The sequence below is a fragment of the Rousettus aegyptiacus genome, unplaced genomic scaffold, assembly GCF_014176215.1.
Source record: "Rousettus aegyptiacus isolate mRouAeg1 unplaced genomic scaffold, mRouAeg1.p scaffold_m13_p_16, whole genome shotgun sequence".
In the NCBI taxonomy this organism is placed as follows: domain Eukaryota; kingdom Metazoa; phylum Chordata; class Mammalia; order Chiroptera; family Pteropodidae; genus Rousettus; species Rousettus aegyptiacus.
In genome coordinates this window covers 11,748,842-11,769,739 of record NW_023416291.1, presented here as the reverse complement: position 1 = coordinate 11,769,739, position 20,898 = coordinate 11,748,842, and the positions used below count along the sequence as shown (strand labels likewise).

Sequence of the window (20,898 nt, the reverse complement as noted above, 5' to 3'; positions counted from 1 at the left end):
CAAACGACGATTGTGAGCATTTAAACAAATTACTGCCGTTACTTCATATTCTCCCCTCAAGTGTAAAAACATTCATTTTAGCAGGACAAAGCTTTGCCTTGCTTTTTTTTTTTTTTTTTTACATGGCTTTATACTTCCTTTTTGTGTTCCGTCTGCATTTCTAAACCTTCGCACCCTGCTTTGATTCATTGAAAATATCCTCCAGAAAACTCGGTAAATTGGTCATGAATGTGTGTGTACAGCTGGAATGCTTTAAGTTTTAAAAAGTCATTTAAGAAAACAATTCATGTGTGGGGACCACACATGCAGAAGAGTGATTTTTTAAAATAAGAATTTGCCAAGAAATGGAACCGAGATACATATTTCATGCCTAACCAAACATTGCCTTGCCAACAGAATAACTGACTGTATGTCATGCCGTCTTTGTAAACCGACGCTCTCAGCAACCCTCACGGTTGTAATATTATTGCTTTTTATGGTGTGGAAAGCAGGACAGGGAGACCCCAAAAAGGGAAGATGCAGCCAGAACTAATCCAGCGACACCTTGGTCTGGAAACGTAATGACAAGCAGAACAGTTTAGAGAAGGGAGCAGGGCTCCGTGTCAACTGGATTGTTTTAGTCGAGCCACGTGGCCGGGTGCCTTGGTGAGAAGGTGCGGGTGGTTCACGTGGGGCTCCGTGTCTTCCCTGCTGCAGGTGCCCTGGTGGACCAGGGCGTGTTCGAGGAACTGGCGCGAGATTACGTCCCGCAGCTGTACGACTGCATGCAGGACCTGGGCGTGATCTCCACCATCTCTCTGTCTTGGTTCCTCACGCTGTTCCTCAGCGTGATGCCTTTTGAGAGTGCGGTTGTGGTCGTCGACTGTTTCTTCTATGAAGGAATCAAGGTGATATTCCAGTTGGCCCTGGCCGTGCTGGATGCAAATGTGGACAAACTGTTGAACTGCAAGGACGACGGGGAGGCCATGACCGTTTTGGGAAGGTAGCGTACTAAGCTTCCTTGAAAACATCTCGGTTCTTCCCTGTACTTTCGTTTGTCTTATTTGGGAGTCTTATTCGGCCTGATGGTAACCATCGTGCCCACTTCTCTCTGCGGCTGAGAGTTTATTTTCATCCCTTTGTCTTCAGAAGTTAAGGGAGTCCATCCTCTTCTTAAGGAAATTCTAGTCTTTTGTTTTCACATGCAGAGTTTGCAGAGATCTGTAATGGGAGAATCCCAGATTAGCCTCCTAATGACTTGGGACTCATTTCTCTCCCAGGTATTTAGACAGTGTGACCAATAAGGACAGCACCCTGCCTCCCATTCCTCACCTGCACTCCCTGCTCAGTGATGATGTGGAGCCTTACCCCGAGGTGGACATCTTCAGACTCATCAGAACTTCCTACGAGGTAGGTCTTGTTTCCTAGCTGAGTGTCACGGTGCCCTGAGAGAGCGCTCTGAGGGTCTCAGCGGGAGATGTGCCACACACTTCCTTCGCTGACCCATGGCTGTACCTGCTTCCTTTTTTACCTTCTGAGAACTAGTTGCCGGATCAAGTAGCCACCTGTCAGTTGACAGATTTGAGCTCCAGAGAGGGACACTGACTAGAGCCCATGACTTCTGCTGGGTATAATACCATGGAGCAAATGGCATGACAAGCATGTGCCCTCTAGTGCTTTACTATACCCAGTCTGAAACCTAATCAAAAGGCTACTCATATTCAACTCTGGGCAGACCAAAGAGGAGCTGTTAAGAGCTGGCCAAGAGAGGTTGACCTGCACAAATCAGGCCACTTCCTACTCTCACGCCAAGTCCTTAGGTCTTTTCTGAGGTAGATAAGCCCATCCTCTTCAGTCCAAGACACGTAGAATATCTTGCACTGTCCTAGAGAAGAACCAGTCCTAGGATTCCTCTAGAATCTTGGCCTGGCAGGGCGGGGGGCCTTCTGGTCCATCATGACCCTGGATCTGGTCTTGAATCCCAAAGTAGATCTTCTAGGGTTAAGGACCCATGGTGCCACATGCCTCATAGCATTTGATGGTTTGTGGAGCCCCAGGGACAAATGTGCCCGTAACTCCTCACAGTTTCTTCATTTACTGACCATGACTCTGAAACTGTTACAGAAATGATCATTGAGAAAGAGCATGAATATTCTGCTGAGCACACTGTACCCTCTACAGACATTTTAGGATTATGTTACTGGTGATTGTCAGCATTCCAAGTCGCAATACTCTGGATAAGGGACAAATAGTGAGAGTCCGAGCAGAGTCAGAAAGTCCTTCGCAGGGTCAAGAAATTGGTGATTTTAAAAAAATTGGTATGGATCCAGAAACCTTTTCAGAAGTGATTGTCCTTAACTCATAATGAGGAAAGTCTGGTAATATTTAAAAATTCTTTCATCGAAACTCCACATATATTAAAAACAAAACATTTTAGTATGTTTTAGAATCATAAAAGTAATGTGAGCTTATTATTAAAAGCAAAAAATGGAGGAACTATGGGAAAAGAAAAAAATACTATACCCTATGAACATTTCACCATATTTTCCTTGATTATGTTTTTATATTTATAATATACACTAAAAAAATAAGTTCCCACCAAAAAGTGCTTGTGACATTTCATTTTTTACTTGAAATATACATGAGCGTTCTCTAATATATTAAATATTGTTTGAAGGTGTAGTTTTAATAAATTCTTCATAGTCTGCTTTAATGAGGTACCAAAATATATTTATCTAGTTACCTTTTATTGGACATTTACTTTGGCTACTTCCAAATTTTCAATATTTCATGACAACCATATGATATTATATGTTTTATATAATAAACTTCTACGCAAATGTCACTTCTCTGATTATTCTTAGGAATAGATTTAACAGCATTAGATAAAAAAATATAAATTATTTCCAAGCTCTTGGCACACATTAGCCAATTTTCGTAAAACTTGTCCCAACTTATATTTCCATAAATAGAGATTAAAAACGGCTTTTTTCATTCCACTCTCCAAAACTGGTTATTATCATAATGTGTTCTTTAAAAAGTCACTATTCCAGGACTTGTGGAGAGTACGCCATCAGAAATTTAGGATGATTTTTCTCCCACAAAAAGAGCCCATGCTCTTAAAGGTGATAGTTATTATACCTGTAGGCTGTTTTTATAAAGACATCTCCAGAAACCTTTATTAAGGGAATTCTAGACCAAAGGGGTAGAGCCTCGTATGCGCAGCTCGGCTTTGTTCTGGGCAGCAGATACGCTAACATCATGCTGAGATCAGCACTTGGCCCGTTTTTTAATGGGACAGGGAAGAGAATGGGGACAGGACCAGGGGCTGGTTTCCATTTACGTCCTGTCCGGCCGATCCTCACGGTGGCCCTTCGGCTGTCACACGTCCGATGCAGGACACGGCGGCAGTTTCCTTCCTCTGCCCCTTTTATTTATGTCGCCGTCTGCTTCGCCTGGCCCTTCAGGGCATGATGGATGCCTTTTTCTTTTCTCCTCTCTGCTCAGTGTCACCGTGCTGCTCCTAAATGTCCGGTGGCCCCCTAACGCTTTGTCACCCTAAAGAGACCACCACCTACTCTCGTCTACCTTTTTTCCTCCTCTTAACCATTAAATTGGTGGTTCTCAATCCTGCCTGTGCATTAAAATCACTTAAAATTTTTTTTTTTAGCTAATCTGTCCCCCTTTCCTTTTAAGAGACACCAGCATAAAATGTCTGCTCACATCCTATTGGCCAGAGTCTAGTCACCTAGACACAATAGGCTGCCAGGGAGGCTGGACACTTTGCTGAGCTTCCAAGCACTCAGCTGGAAATCCGAATTCCACAGATGAAGGGAGAGTGGGTGGGTGGGTATTGGTGAGACAAGTACCAGTCTAGGTGACAGCCATTAGGCATCCCTTAGCTAGATAATGCTAGTCCTCATCTCATAATTCCAGAAAGGCAGTGTGCTCTCTCCGTTTTCAGCACTGTTATTAAACCGAAACGTAATTTCTCAACTTCCTGATTGTCCTTCACTCTTCAGATTGCTTAATCACTTTCTGTCCTAAAATGTTACACCATAACTTTGAAACCACCTTTTAAAAAAAAGAAGACATTTTATTTGGAAATATTATAGATTCACAGGAGGTAGCAAAGAAACGTGCAGAGAAGTGACCTGCGCTTCCCCTCCGGGCCCCTCCTCGCCAGCGCCAACACCGCAGACAACTTTGGTGCAAAAGCAACACCAAGAAATGGACATCGGCCCAGTCCAAGGGGCTCATTCGGGGTCCGCCCGTTACACGCGCACTCGTGTGTGTGTCCGTGTGTACGTGGGGCTCTGTGCAGGTGTGTCACGTGCATAAGCGTGCATCACCACCGCCCCAGTCAAGACACTCAGCTGAATAATCACGGAAAACTGTTTCATGCGACCCTGGTATAGCCGCACCCACCCGCCCTCACCCCACGGCTAACCCTGGCACTGCCACTCTGCCCTCCAGCTCTACGATGACGTTGTTTCGTGATTGGTACATAAATAAAATCATGCAATACGTCCTTTTTTTTTTTTTTTGAGATTTGTCAGTTTTCATCAAGCATAATTTCTTTGAGGTTCATCCAAGTCATTGTGTATATCAATAGTTATTTTTTAAAGGTGGTCTTTTTAAACCTTTTGTTTAACGCACTCACGCAGCTGTTACCCAGGTCAATGCCAGCACCCCAGAAGTGGCCCCCGTGTCCCCTTCCTGTCACTGTTTATCCAGCCAAGGTTGCTGATTCTCCTGACTTTTAACATCATGGATGAGTTTTGCTTGTTTTTGAGCTTCCTATAAATGGAATTATGCAAAATGTTGTCTTGCGGTTCAGTCGTATTTTGCTCAGCATCATGATGGTGAAATCCATCCCCATGGCTCATCTTCACTGCCGCGTCGTAATTCATCGTGTGGCGGCACCGTACCACCACGTGGTCATTCTCACTGCCGTTAACGCACCTTTGAGTGGTTACTTGGTTTTGGCTAATGGTAGCACTAGGAATCTTCTAGTATATGTCTGTTGGTAAAAATATATATACTTTTGTTTAGGGTGTATACTTAGAAGAAGAGTTTCCTAGGTATATATGTGTTCAGATTTAGGAGACACTGCCAAACGGATTTCCAAAATGGTTGTATCGATTGATACCTTGAGCAGAAGCATAGGCGAGTTTTGGTTGTACCATACTCTTGCCAGCACTTGATACTGTCAGCTTTTTTCTTTTATCTTTTGAACATCTTTAGCCATGGCAGCCATTGCTTCCGTGGATTAAGCTTCATGCTTTAAGCAGAGTTTCTTTGTTTTTCTTTTGCACCATTAAGAGACAGGATGCCTTACAAATTCTTTCTCTGCCTTCAGATTAGAACTCATTTGGCTTTTTAAATTTGTTCAACATATATTCGAGCCATGCTGGGCATTTTGGAGTTTGAAAAGATAGCTAGCTCACCATGTCTGCCTCTCAGAGATAAACACTGAGAGCTCCGGGGCCAACTCATGAGTGGGGAGCCTTACACCAATGTTTCTTCCAACCTCCCCGTCTAATAGTTAGCTTTTAAATACTTCCTTTCTCCTTGTTAAGGAAATTCTTCCTTTAAAGCATTTTTTTCATACATAAATGGCCTTTGTATCCTTATTTAACCCCTTTCCTTCTCCGTAAATTATTGATTTGAGGAAGACTGATTTAGCTTTGAAATTCCATTCGATGGTCGAGAAGCATAGGAATTTCCTGTTATTTATTTCTAGTTTTTAAATGGCTTTAAAATAAATAAAGATAATATAGTAGAAGAAAAAGGTACAGTCTAGGATACCTGTGACGTGACAAAAAATTTCTAACGTATGTCAGGATCATGGCCCCTTCACTCCTGCAGACATGACTCTGTGTGCGTTCTCAGATTTCTCAGAAATACCAATATTGCTCCTTTCCAGAAATTTGGAACTATCCGAGCAGACTTGATTGAGCAGATGAGGTTCAAACAGAGACTGAAGGTGATCCAGACCCTGGAAGACACTACGAAACGGAACGTGGTACGTCCTTTGAGAAATAGCGTCTCTTCCTCCAGCCTTCGTCCCATTCCTACTGGCTCGTAAATTTCTGCTTGACACACTTTATGAGAAAGCCAAGAACTTTCCCGATGTGGCATTTTTTGAGTTTATAAATTCATCGTGTTTATTCTTTTTATAGGTACGAACCATTGTGACAGAAACTTCCTTTACTATTGATGAGCTAGAAGAACTTTATGCTCTTTTCAAGGTGAGTTTCAATGTAAATTTGAGTACATTCAGGGGAATAGAAAGTTCACTTTAATAATTCAGTTCCAGATTTTTCTGTTAAATTGTTAACAGATAGCATGAGTCTCAAGATGTATAAATGGGAAGATAGAGCTGAGAATATAAAAATCGAATACTTAATATGAAAAATAAGCATTCTTATAACTTAGTTATGTTTATGTTTTAGCTTTCTTCTACTCCATACATATTAGCTGTTTCTTTGGACTTCAGAAAACAGGGTATTACTTTATAATACTCATTAGAATAATGGCAATCAAGTTTAAATTCTGCCTGAAATTCTTGTAGATTGTAATTTTCTGCATTAAGCTACATTAAAGCACTCTTTAAAAAATATATGTAGCTAGAATAAGAATAAAGCTGTTCGAAGTCTAAGGAAAAGCCAAATTGGTTAAATTTCTGCGATTTCCATTTCATAATTCACCCCCTACCAGTCTTCATCCTGAATAAGAAAATATTATGTTAGTAAATAAAGCAATATAGAATTTTTCTTCTAGGAAAAATGTTTTAGTCATAACTATATTATCAACATCTCAGGTGAAAATGTGGCACTTGCCAGGAAACAAATTTTAAAAGATGCTTTTTATGCAGGTACCGGTTTTATCATGAGCTCTAATTGGGCAGTCTCTTAATATGTAGTGTCTTTTACTGCCAGGACTAAACTCAACAGTATTGAGGGCTGCAAAGATAGTATAGGAACGAACCAAAAAGGCCCAAGCGTGAAGATCTGAGCTGAACACTAATAGATCTCAGAACCAGAGAATGTGATAGCTGGGAATGTTGTTGATGATATTCCCACTTGTCTGTTAGCTCCTAGAGGGCACTCCCGTTTTATTTATTTTCGTTTCACTGGTGCCTAGTGCTGTGTCTGTACCCCATAAGTGTTCCAGATATGTGTGTTGAGCACATGGGTCAGTTAGCGATCAGCGATCTGTCTAGTCCACTCTCTGCGTGTTTCCGACGTGGGTGCAGAGTGAGGTTTCATGGCTGGCTGGCGATGTGCTTCGTCAGCCCAGCAGCATGACAAGCAGAGTGGACAACAGTGCCCCCGCCAGCCTCCAATCAGCACTTGATGGCGACGTCTCTACAGGGCGCCATCTCCTTCAAGTTTCATCCATACAGCTAAAGCCCTGTGGCTAATTGCTCAGTTTCAGTTGGTTCTCCATAAGGAAGGGATCCCTCTTTAATTTCATAAAGGAAAAATAAGATGATCCAACTTGGATCAAAACAACAAAAAAATAAGGATCCAATGGAGATTAGATTTTAAAGGGATGCTGAGGACCAGGAGAAATCTGCTTCACAGGGCAGTGGGGAGGCGGGGCCAGGATTTGGGGTAACTGAATGGAGGGGGAAGTGGCAGCTGGAGGCACCGAGGCCACAAACTGATAGTGAAAAGGGCTATGACCTTGGAAAGAGGAGGCCAGCTACGGGAGACACCAGGAAAAGACGGGCCAGGGCTGGTGTGCGGAAGTCCCGGATCCAGAGGTCGCCGAAGCCATGTCTTCTTACCTGGGCACCACGCAGCCCACTCTCGTCTGCGCCGCGAGGTCCCAGGTGTGTCATTCGTGCCCTGAGGATGCACTTCAAGAAAGTAACCTTTTCTTATGCTCAAAAAGTCTGCCCTATGAGTGCGTTGACAGGCACGAGTCCCCCATGTCTACCGAGCACCCCGAGAAAGAACCTGAAACACTTATTGGTGTCACCAGTGGGATGGAGTCCCTGGTACTATGGAACCAAGACAAAACCTTCAGTTATGGTCTCTCTCGAACACTTTCACTGTCTTTAATTCATTTAAACAAACACTTAGGGAAGCATTACTTACTATATGTCTGACGCCCGCCTTCCCAGACTTTTTGTTCTTTAAAAAGCCAGTTTCTGGGGGTTTCCTGCAGATACGAAGAAGGAAAGATGCAGTCCTGTTCCAAAGCACTTAATGTTGGGCTTTGGGTTAAAACTTGGAGGAAAACGTGAAAGGCTACCACCCTCAGGCTGATTTGTGGTCCAGGGCCCCTTCGCTCTAGTTTCTTTCCAAATTAGTCCTTTGGCTTAAGTTACAGATCCTTTTCAGGTGTACATTCTCCTTATTTCTTTTAAATTAAAAAAAAAAAAAAAGGTCTGTGGGAATTATTTCTTAGAACGTTTGTGAGTATATGTATAAGGGAGAAGGAAAGGGAGGGGCAGAGTCATTCCCCCTTTTTCCTTCTCTTGCTCTAGTAATTGATCCGGGTCTCTCGTGGCCAGTGTCAACTGCAGAGCCGGTTGCCATGGAGCTGGGGGGTGGCCAAGAGCAGATATGCGCAGAGCAAGAAGAGAGAGGGGCCCCGACCCCCGAGCACTGCCCCAGGAGGCGCGCCGGGGTTGACCAGAAGCAGCCGTTTTCCACAGTTGAGGACGAGCCCTTTCCCCGCGGTGTCTGCTGTGAGAGAGTCCCCAGTGTCCCCCTCTTTGCCGTTGTTTGTTATTTTCCAGGCAGAACATCTAACCAGCTGCTACTGGGGCGGGAGCAGCAACGTGCTGGACCGGCACGACCCCAGCCTGCCGTACCTCGAGCAGTACCGCATCGACTTTGAGCAGTTCAAGGGGATGTTCGCGCTGCTCTTCCCCTGGGCCTGCGGAGCCCACTCGGACGTGCTGGCCTCCCGCCTGTTCCAGTTATTGGATGAAAATGGAGACTCTCTGATTAACTTCCGAGAGTTTGTCTCTGGGCTAAGTAAGGATGCGGTGTGAGTGCATGAACCGGGAGGGAATGGGGTGCGGGGTGGGGGGCGGGCAGTGACCCCGAGGTGCTCAGTGCTGCCGTCAGGGCCAGAGGGCCACATTTGAAGCTTCGCAAACTGACTGTAAAATTCGTTTTTAGTTCATGGATATGTTATATGATTGAGTCATCGGCTTAAATACTCTCCGGCACTAGTTATAATACATTCTCAGAGAATTCACAAGACAATAAAATGACCACATAAACACTGAAACCACAGACACGATAACTATACCAGAGAAAAAGAAACGTTTGGGTGGATTACTTTTCTTTGACAAAAATATATAAACGTACATATGTGTACATATATATATACATATATATATGTATATGTGTATATATGTATACATATGTATATTTATATTATGTATGATATATTTCACAAAATTTCATAAAAGCATTTTGTGGTGTTTTTAACGAAGGGCTGAAAAAACCACAACAGCTCTGCAGTCGGAATGGACGTCTTTTTTTCTCTCCGTCTTGCCGGAGGCAGGACGGACCGTCGCGAGAATGCACACGCACACCCCACAAGCAGCGTGCGGTTTCTGCCTGTCGGCCTCACTGTCCGGCCTGGCCCCTGCCCTATGTGCCACTGGACTCGCGGTCCATTTATAATTGTTGGGTGGTGGGGATGGGGGAGCCACATCGTAGTTGTGCTTGAGCCACTGCTGTGAGGTTGCGGACGTAGCATTTTGTCAGGCTGCCAGAATATGATAAGAAAGAAAAAAAAATGTTTTTATTTTAATCGCGCCACTCTGTGACCTTGGGCCACGAACTTTAAAGTGACATGCTTAAGGAGAGATGAAGGCGTCGGGCACAGAGCCAACAATGTTTCCCAAAAAGTGCCCTAAATCTTTAAGAATAATGAATGACTGGAAGGTTTAAAGACAGAGGAAGCTGATGGTTTTTTAAAAGGCCAAGGGGTATAGTGTGCATCCTCTGATGTAAGAAAAAGTTACTCGTACAAAGTACTCATGGATATGCTTCGGGCGGGGGGGCGGCGCGTGGAGGAACTAACCCGCCTTCGCTAAGTGCAGGCTCTGTTCTGATGCTTTCGAGCCTGTACTTGCTCACCGAATCCGGACAGCAGCCCCTCGGGGTCGTCGCTGTAGTAAAAAGCGCATCCTTTCTCCCTGCTCTATGCTGAGAACCAGCAAATGGGATTTTTTTTTTTAAGGAAGAAAGAAGTATTAATTTTTAATTATACAAGTAATACATAAGTATATTCTGCTCAAAAAAAAAAAAAAAGTGTGAGACAATCCAGACAAGGCTATAGGACCCCTTTGGCCTTATCCTAATCTTTTCTGTCCCCAAGGTAACAACTCGTTATTATATTGATGTCTATCAGAAAGATTTTTTAAAAATTATCTTTGGACAAGAATAAGGAGGAGGAAAAGGGGGCAGGTTCTGCATGTAGAAAGTGATAGAAATAAATATTTAAGTTTAGTCAACTCCATCAAGAAAAATACTTTTCAAAATCTTTAAGAAAGGAAAGAGAGACTTGAAGTCCAAAATAGTGGAAACATGGAAAAAGAGTATTTGGGCTTCTTAAAATGCAATATTTTGAGCAAAGTAAGCTATACCCAGATGACTGTGAAAACTCAGCTGTTCTCAGGCGCGTGGGTCAGCCACGGTTCTGGAGACAGACAAGTAGACCAGAAAACAGAAATTCTGTTCGAGTTTTTAAAAGCTAAGAAACGAATTCTGATAAAGATGCATCAGTAATTTTAATGTCAATCCCCAGAAAGATCCCTCTAGAAATCAGTGAACGGATGGTCCACATGGATTAGCAATGAGAGGTTACCATCGGAAGCCACGGACGAGTTGTTCTCTCCTCTTCCGACCGTGCTGCTGAAAGGTGGAGCCTCTAAACATGTCCCAGATGTCACGATGCGGCTGGTCCTTTGCCAGATTGATAACTCATTACAGATGGGAAAGGTGGACGTGTATGGAGGTTGATGATTGCAGCACTGGCCAGACACGGCCCCCAAAGTGTGATGGTTAATGAATCAGTTTCAGCTGAGCGTCTCTAATACGTTGGGCTTGGTATTTCATCTCTGTGATTATTTCCTTATTTGCAAAATAGTGTTGTTGTCCAGACTAAGAGAGAGAACTCAAGTAAAGGATCTAAAACAGTGTCTGGCTCAAAAGAGGTTATGATCCCTAAGATTACTATTTATCCCTTTTTATTGGACTCAGCAATGTAATAAAGGTAGAGAAAGCCATACAAATGTGTGGGATACACAGAGCTGGGGGAGAGAGCCAATACGACAAAAAAAAAATTTAAAAATACATATATATGAGAGGAGGAAATGATTCAGAAAAAAATCGATAGGGCTAAATCAGGCATCCTAAATTTTAAGAAGTGCTTATAAAAGAACTAGCTAGGTGTCTGCCTATCATATAGTAGTTTCGAGCATGGCATCTAGAGTCAGACAAATCTGAGTTTAAATCATGGGCCTGCTACTTACTAGCTTATGATCTTGGACGAATTACTGAACATACTTTTCTCATCTATAATATCAGGATAATAATTGTGCTCATCTCTTAGAGAATTAATGTGAGAAAAGTGGAAAGTAGTTAGCATAGAGCGTCACACAAAGCGAATGGTTCATAAACATCTTTATTTCATGATTAGTATTAGTGTGCAGACATCGTAGGGTTCAGTTAACCCTGCGGTCAGTCTGAAACCCCTGAGTGAAGGAGTATAAAAAGTTGAATGCAGACTTAGGCTGTGTTAGCGTAAGACTCAAGAACAGTCCCACAGTTCTCTGAAGTGGCCAAGCAGCTTCTGGAACTTCCTGTCCAGAGAGATGTTGGTTGATAAGTTAACATGTAAGGCAACGTGGGCAAGAATAGGGAAGGGTATGCATACAAGCCTTGTCGTATGAGAAAGCTGGAAAGTTCAGAGAGGTGTATCCCAAGGGAGATAAATTTGCCTTGGAAAGGTAAGCTCGAGGGGGACAGGACAGTGCATGTGTGGGACTTGTACTGAGGAGGCAGTAGACCTGTTTGCCTTTGAAGAGGAGAATAAAGCAAAGGAGTGATGGGCTCTTCGAGATCTGATAAGGACTGTGGACATTTTCCTCTCCGAAAATGACACATGCGCATAGACACAAAATTTTACGTTTCATGGAGTTCATGGGCTTTATGAAGTTGAGTCTGCAGGTTAAGGATCCTGAGACTAAAGTAAAAATTACAGAACAATCTTCAGTATTTACAGAATACATCAGCGGAGTGCGATGCCTCTGGTTTTGACAAGCTCGGTGTCTCTGAGAATGTTCTAGCAGATGCTGACTTCCGTGGATGTGTGAGATTCCTGTGTTAAGTGGGAGGTCAGACAAGATAATCCCTGTTGTCTCTGCCAGCCCAAACGCTATGATTCCTTCTTCTTTTTCTAAGTCTGATTAATCTTCATCTAGGTGCCCTGAGAATAGATACTTAAAGGATTTTCTGATTCCTGATACACATATGGACTTTACAGGAAAAAAGTAACAGGATTCTTTAGATTGAAGTTATCATGCTATAATGTCAGACAGGTTAGAATAAGTTAAAATGCAGAAACGTTAAGGAGAACCCAAACTAACAACAAAAAAGGGATTTCTAACACAAGTAATTGGAAGCAATCCCAAATATATTTTGAGATTTTTCTGAACTCTTATTTTGAGTGTCGAGTTTCATTCACATGATCTTTCTTACTAATACACAGTTTATTATGTGCCAGGCACGATTCTAAGTGTTTTATATGTATGAACACATTTCTCATGTTTCATGGGTCCTGATGTCGAGACCACTGCTAGAATCTACAGTTTATCATCATGCCTTATAGAGGGGAAACTGAGTCAGAGCCAGGTTGACTCCAGGGGACACGTAGTAAATACAAAGGATTTCGAACCAGGAATCCTGGGTCCAGAGCTCTTCATTTAAATATGCCCCAGCCAGCTGTCCGTCACCTAGTGTCCTGTGAAAAGCAGAATGTTCAGGGAAATGCTAAGCCCAGAGGGCTTCCTAGCACTCGAGATGCATTTCACATGGTATTTCTGTGACTTCTAGGTGCCGCGTGCCATGGGGACCTCACAGAGAAACTCAAACTCCTGTACAAAATGCACGTTTTGCCTGGTAAGTATGTGTACCTGGAACCACGACCTGGCTTGAAATCTGTGTGTGTGTGCGTGTGTGTGTGTGATATGTTCACCTCTTTTTGATATACAAAGTCACTCACTCACTGGTCGCTGAGAATGAACTGAGTAATGACCGCATAAGTTCCTGAGTCGGCATGTGCGTGAGTCCCTTCCTTTACCTGTCTGAAGTGTGAGTTGTGTTAATAACAAAGAGCAGGCTTGTGCAAGAGAGAGAATAACTAGCGTTTGGTAACACGTGGGATTCCAGGGTGGTGAGAGAGAGAGGAGAGTGGAGGAGATTCTGAGGTTCCCGGTCCAGGGGTGGGCGCAGTTCTACCGTGGACAGAAACAAGTGAGAAAGATGGCGAGGATGTGAGTTAAGTTTTAAACAAGGGTGGCCTCCAGCCGGCATAGATCTAAGAAATACTTAAAAAAAAAAATGGAGGCAGGATTGGCACTAGGATAGAGATGGGGTGAAATTATGGATTTGAGAATGTATCTGTCGCATGTAATTTTCTAAAATTTGGTTCATAAAGGATCATAGGATTTAGGAACGTCTCCATAAAAAGGAAATGGTAAAGGGACACTTTGGTGTGCGGTCTTTAGAATGGAGGATGGAGTTAGAAATGGTGGGATCCCCTCTCCCGGCGAGATTTTAGGGGCGACGGGCATTCCAGGGGACCCTGCCTCACCTCGATAGCTCTAGCATCTCATCCTGCCCTGTATCCTTTCTTTAACGAGTAAAGCACACTGTCGTGAGTCTCGGCCCTGCCAGGATGAGAATTCTCTTTCCTCCCCTCCCTAGAGCCATCCTCTGATCAAGATGAGCCAGATTCCGCTTTCGAAGCCACTCAGTACTTCTTCGAAGACATCACCCCGGAATGCACGCACGGTAAGGGACGCTCCCCACCTGGGGTGCCCCGTTTCTCTTCCCCAAAGCCTTCTGTTGATCGGGAAAAGCGGCCTCCGAAGCTAGTCGGTCAAAGAAGCATGTGGATGTGGTTGCCCGAAATGCGACCTTTGAGATTTTTGAAGTTGGGTGGGACTCCCGGGGAGCAGGCCCTGCGTCCCTGACGGGCCGGTGGACGATGTGTCCCCCCGGCTGAGAAAACACATGTCCTGCAAAGCTGTGCGCTGCGCCCCCGTCTCCCCGCTCGGGTCAGGCTCATTGGGGGCGTCACCCTGTTAATACGCTACCACCCACCATCGGGACGAGCACTTATATCGGAAGGCATTGTCTTACATAACGGGCATCGGCAAACTCCCGCCCATGGGCCAGACCCGGCCCACTGCCTGTTTGTGTGGCCTGCGCACTCAGCATGGTGTTTACGTTTTTAAATGATTTTTTAAAATGAAAAATATTTTGCGACTTGGGAAAGTATATAAACTTTACACTTTAGTGCCTATAAAGTGTCACTGGGACAAGCTGTTACTCATTTACATGTTTTCTGCGACTGCCGTTAGCCACCGCGGTAGGGCTGAGGCGTTGAGACAGACTGTAGGGCCTGCAAAACCTAAAATCTTTACCCCCCGGCCCTTCGCAGGGCAAGTGTGCTGACTCTGGCTCTGCATGGCTGTTAGGTCCGTGCAGACAATATCCAGCCCCAGCTTACACCTGTGCATGTTGAGTTGTACTTCTTTCTCTCGGCCAATCTCGGCAGCGTCTCTCAGCTTGCCACTGCAGGGAGTTGTTACCTTCTCATTCGTCATTAGGGCAGCTCCATGACCTCACCCAAGTCTGAAAGTACACGTGGGTTGCTCCTGGGTCCTGGCGCCTCTTAAATCTCGCCATCCCCAGAGAAGCCCAGTTTAAACCTGCTTTTAAAGTGTGAGCACCTAAGTGAGTAGAGAGGAGTGAGCCAGACCCAGTCTTATTATTATTACTGGTAATATGAACTGGAAGTCAGAGCGTAGGACAGAATGCTACCTCTGGGTATTGTCATGTAGGTGACCTCAGGCAGGTGCCTGCATCTCTGGGCCTCAGTTGCCTTCTGCGGGAAAAAATGGAGATGATAGCTGTCATTTTGGGTGAATTAAGGACTTAATGAGATAATGTTGGGCGTTTAGCATCGTGCCTTAATACGTTCTACAATAGTCTTAACATCGTTAGCAATCATATTTTAGCTGCAAAACGTTAGCCATATCTCTTAGTGGATACTCATTTCAAAAAAGGATCCACTTTCTTCAGAATGCTTCAGGAATGGTTACATGCCAGTAACATTGAAAAATCATTAAAAGATGCTTTAAAAAAAAGGTTTTTCTAGTCTACGGCCATGCTACCCTGAACGAGCCCAGTCCTGTCTGATCTCAGAAGATAAGCAGCATCAGGCCTGGTTCGTACTTGGATGGGAGACCACCTAGGAAGACCAGGTGCTGTAGGTGTAAAAAATTAAAAAAATAAGGGATTGTAAACTGACAAGGTCCTTGCAATCTGTGAGTTCAAATAAGGGTTGCCTCACCTAAAAAAAAAAAAAAAGTAAAAAATGGTTATTCTGAAAATATTATTGCTTTGTTTTAAAATCTTAAAAATATAGATATATTGTATATATTTTTGAATATCTACTTCTTTTCTTAATTATTTTCAACATCGAGAGGAGAGGAATCTCTCAATGACATACAGCACATTGTCTCACTCTGTCTTAAAGGCCGCGGAGATTAATTCGACACTCAATACCGTCATGGTCACATGACTGGCGGAAGTAGCGCGGGAAGTCACCCTCGTGACTGGCACACCGAATGGGATCTGGGGCTGTTGTACATCCCTCGCTTTCAAAGTCCTTATATGTCTTGTAACGTCCTGTTTTAAGAAGGAAAAAAAAAACAGTTAAAAGTGGTTTCCCTGAAAGTCGTGTTTTTGAAATGCCAGATCATAAATCCGAGGGAATTTTGTGTCATATAACATTTGTTTTCTTGTATCAACACAGATGTTAGTTTCCTTTTAGAAAGGGAGTTTCCGATCCTTGGTGGGGCCTGACGGAAATCCTATCTCACGTATGCAGAGGTGGATAGACACTGTAACAGGGAGGGAGAGGCCTGAACATTCACTGGCGCAGGCACCGCCGTTTTTTTAAGTCCCGAAGACGATGTGGCATCATCTCTCTGTTTCCTGACCGCACACGAAACGTCCCTGTGACAAAGAATTCTGGGGAGTTACTTCTTCACCTAGAAGTAGGGTTGTCAGATGAAGTGTGGGACACCCAGGAAAATTTGATTTCAAATAAGCAAAAAGTAATTTGCTTAGCGTAGGTATGTCCCATGCACTAGCTGGGACACACTTATACTAAAAAGCGATTTGTCGTTGATCTTAAATTCAGATTTAACTCAGTGTGCTGGGTGTTGGGTTTCGTTTCGGTTTGGTCTTTGCTAAATCAGGCAACCCTACGTAATGGTTTCTCCGTTTTCGACTACAAATGCTAAATCTGTGGGTTTATTATATAACATTCTTCTTTTTTTCTTCTGAATATTTCTTGGTAGTGGTTGGCTTGGACAGCAGAAGCAAACACGGCACAGAGGATGGCTTTGTTACAGTGAGTCTGAAGACAGACAGAGGTATAGAGTTTCTTTTCTATGTGGTTGGCTTCCTGTCAATTGGACACTTGTTTCTTGATTTTTGAACACTTGCTTCTTGACATTTGGGTTTTAGGAAAGAGGTCAAATTCTCAAGAGAACCGTAATTACTTGAGACTCTGGACTCCAGAAAATAAGTCGAAATCAAAGAATGCAAAGGATTTACCCAAATTGAATCAGGTAAGGACTTGGCAGCTCAATTCATTCATTTCAAACCTTGAAGCTCTGTTTTCTCATCACAGATACTTGTAGAATAAATGCCTCTCAAAGATCATGGTAACTAGGGTTGCCTAGTTAATATCCATTTGTAGCTATTTTGTACATCAAAAATATGCTTGGTTGTGAGAAAATGACCTCTTCAAAGAAAATGTGAATCACAAAATAGCTAATTTTGAGAGTACACATATCTCGTCCCAATCATTAAAAATACCCTGAAATACTCCCAAAACAAGCTATGTTGTTTTTAAATCACTGCTCAGCTACGAAGATGTCTGATATATTTTTCCTTAAAAAGCTGAAATGTAACAAGAGAGAGAAAACAACATAATTATAACACAGGATAGAAATGCTGAGTTTCCTAACAGAAAACAGATAAATCACCTGGGGTGGGGGTGTGGAAGGCATTTTTTCTGTCCTGGGTCACCAACCCATGTGTCATGGGAGAGGGGATCTGAGCTCACCTTGAAAGATTAAGATGCGTACTAAAGTGAGTAGATGTTAAGTGAGATGAGGTCTGGGATTTACTCAAGGTCATTCAACAAAGGATAAAAGCATTAATGAAGCCGCTGTACAACAGGCACTCTTGACTCTAGTTGATGGGTACGCGAAGGCTCATTATTCTGTTCTTTCTTCTTTCATAGATTTTGTGAATATCTCAAATTTAAAAAAATGGTAGTGCATGCACATCTATAAAGAGACTTTAAACAGCACATCAGCCTGGCTTACATATAGGACTTTTCGGGGACCTTTTCATGGTCCTAATAGGAAAGGGCTTTGCAGCCCAGGTCAGTCCCGCCTCGGGGCTCCCCGTGAGGTGGTCACGTTCTCTGTGTTTTTCCACTTCACCTTTCAGGGGCAGTTTATCGAGCTGTGTAAGACCATGTATAACATGTTCAGCGAGGACCCCAACGAGCAGGAGCTGTACCACGCCACGGCCGCGGTGACCAGCCTCCTGCTGGAGATCGGGGAGGTGGGCAAGCTCTTCGCCACCCAGCCTGCCAAGGAGTGTGGCAGCGGGGGCGGCGGGTCGTCCTGCCACCAGAGCATCCCGGCAGGGCTCTTCGCCAAGAAAGGGCCCAGCCAGCCGTACGGGATGGAGCCGGCGGAGTCGCACCCGGCCAGCTCCGCGGGCGACAGCGAGGAACACTCCCTGGGGGGGCAGATGGAGGACATCAAGCTGGAGGACAACGGGGCCTGCTCCTCCATGCTGATCTCCGACGACGACACCAAGGACGACAGCTCCATGTCCTCGTACTCGGTGCTGAGCGCCGGCTCGCACGAGGAGGACAAGCTGCACTGCGAGGACGTCGGGGAGGACACGGTGCTGGTGCGCAGCGGCCAGGGCACGGCCGCGCTGCCCCGGAGCACCAGCCTGGACCGCGACTGGGCCATCACCTTCGAGCAGTTCCTGGCCTCCCTCCTCACGGAGCCCGCCCTCGTGAAGTACTTTGACAAGCCCGTGAGCATGATGGCCAGGATCACCAGCGCCAAGAACGTCCGGATGATGGGCAAGGCCCTGGCCTCGGCCAGCGACTACGAGATCTCCGCCATGTCCGGCTGACCCGCGCCGTCCCGGGGGAGGCGGGAGAGGCCGGGACAGCGTCTTTTTTATGTTCTTCTGCGTTGGGGTTTCTTTCTTTCTTTTAAATTAAATATTTATTAGTACCCGGCTTGAAGCCTAGTGTTTTCATAATATAACACAATGAAAACTGTTGGAGAAATATTTAAACACCTCGCCATGGGTACAGCACACTCTCTCGTTGGGGGGCTGGGGGGTTTACCAGAATGCAGTTTATGCAGTGAATTCCAAAAAAAGATAAAACCTGTCTGTGATATGTGTGTATTATAACTTCTTAATCTTGCCGTCGAGCTGTGTACATGGTTTAAAAACAAATAGTGCTGTTTAATGCTAGATAAAGCAGCAGCCATTTGTGTATTGGGGCTTTTTAAGTAAAATCAGAGCTATAAGGAAGATGAAGTGTTCTTAAATGGAATAGGCAACGTCGGCTGGGGTAAATCCTAGACCACTTTGGGGAGCATTAAAAATATTTTTTAAGATTTGAAATATATTTCGTACAAGTCCTCTATTCAAAAATCATGTTCCGTAGACTTTCCCCTTCAAGGGGAAAACATTTGAGATTCTAAACTATTATGAAAGTGTAAGTGATTTTTATGTGATGCCAGAATAACACTTCTATTTGGTCAATTCGGACAAAGACGAGCCAATTCTGCATTAAAAACCGGTTCTGATTATTTATGTCAGCTGCCAGAATTACTGAAAATGAACAGTCTTTAGTTACAGAGAAACTGAAAGTGGCAACAAAGATGACGGAGGGCTCAGGATTATTTTTTTTGTTTGTTTCGGAAAGAATTAAAAGTACCGATGCTTCTGATACTGTATTTTCAGCTTCATGTTACTCATTACAAATAAAGCAAAAAAATAATAAACAGACTTTACCCTTTCCATACTCTCCGTAGATTCAAGAAATTACACCATGTGTCACATATGACCCTCTTTCTGGTTAAATCAATGTAGAGATAATGTAAATGGGGCGGGGAGAACCCTGCAAGATAACGTAACTGAATGTTTTAAAAGCAGAACTTGTCACTTTATATAAAAGAATAATCGTACGCTCTATTTCTTGAATGGACGTGGGAATGGAAACTAGCACACCTGCACTTTGGAGCGTGCTCTTTTTTTTATTATTATTACTATTATCGTTTTGTCTTTTACAGATGTCGGAGGTTTTTCCCTCTTGTTGTCGAATTCATAATCACGGTCCCATTTTTTTTTTGCTTCAGAATATTCCTTTTGATGCTTTATTTTATTATACATTGTGTCCCTTCTTTAGCTGTTGCTGCCGTTTTTTATTTTGTTTACAGAATGATTTTTAAACTGTCAAACGAAGTAGTGTGTTAACCTCAAATAGGATAAATGTGAACAAATAAAATACATCAGATACTCAGATATGGCTTTTATCTCGGTGCTTGAATTCCTGCCTAAGGCAATAACATTATTCTTTTGAAATGTATTAGGCAACCATTTTGACTAAGTAAACATTTTTATAAACAAGTATTTTGAGATAAATATGGTATGTAGCGGTGTGCATATGAATGCATGTATTTAAAACAAAGAAGGGAATTTTTATCGGTTATCCAATTATTTAACTTATTCTACGTAAGTGATTAAAGGGTGAAAATCCCTCTGCTTCTTCCTTATTAGTGCACTGTAATACCATTTGGTATGTATTTAATCGAATCGTCATTTATTTGATTTGACTCTAAAATTGTTACATGTTATTTTATCATGAGTTTCTGTCTTTAAAGTCACTTAAAAGATGCCTCAAGAAATCTGTAAAATCTGATACCTCAACCTCACAAAAATCAGAGATGGGTTTGGAAGGGGAATAAGCATGTATTTAAATGTATAGCCCTCCATGAAACAGAGGAGCCAGAATTTCCATTATAGAGAAAGAGACTCTAACTCTGCAAACAAATGTCTCTCTTGATGCCATTGTAATATTGTCCTTATTTGTTCAAGCACACCATAATGCGAACATCACAGAGCCATATACTCTATAATGGCAAGTTTTTGTCTGCATTTACATCTAAAGGCTTCATATGAAGGAGCCCTGAGCCTCCAATTATTTCCAGCTTAGGCTATGAGACAAATAGGCTTGTCAGCTCATTCATCTTCAGCCTCCAGAAGCAGTCAGTGCATTTCAAAGAGCATTTCCTGAAAAAAAAAAAAAAAAAAAAGATTCAAGTTCCTGTCTAGTCTTTAATGGTTGGGTTATGTCTTTTTAGTATCTCTACGATCATTTTCTTTGATTTCAACTTACTGTGATTTACTTCCTTCTCTGAATGGTCACTTTTGATCTAGCTCTGTGATGATTCATTCCCCATGCTAATAGTCATTCCACCACCGCAGCGGGCAGGCTCGATGTCTCTATCCTGAGGGCCTTGAA

General features: G+C 43.4%; 1 protein-coding gene across 2 annotated transcripts in view; it reads left to right on the top strand.

The window, feature by feature from the left end:
- Positions 1-20,689, top strand: part of TBC1D9 (TBC1 domain family member 9) — an 81,710-nt gene extending 61,021 nt beyond the window's left edge. For both annotated transcript variants that reach the window (XM_016154082.2, XM_036233507.1), the window contains 10 exons: positions 697-982; positions 1,260-1,389; positions 5,909-6,007; positions 6,165-6,233; positions 8,738-8,978; positions 13,077-13,142; positions 13,950-14,036; positions 16,619-16,693; positions 16,788-16,891; positions 17,784-20,689. In XM_016154082.2, the coding sequence (XP_016009568.1) occupies positions 697-982; positions 1,260-1,389; positions 5,909-6,007; positions 6,165-6,233; positions 8,738-8,978; positions 13,077-13,142; positions 13,950-14,036; positions 16,619-16,693; positions 16,788-16,891; positions 17,784-18,491 (1,865 nt within the window). In that variant the 3' untranslated portion in view covers positions 18,492-20,689. The remainder of the gene's footprint in view (positions 1-696; positions 983-1,259; positions 1,390-5,908; positions 6,008-6,164; positions 6,234-8,737; positions 8,979-13,076; positions 13,143-13,949; positions 14,037-16,618; positions 16,694-16,787; positions 16,892-17,783) is intronic.
- The last annotated feature ends 209 nt before the right edge of the window (positions 20,690-20,898 follow it).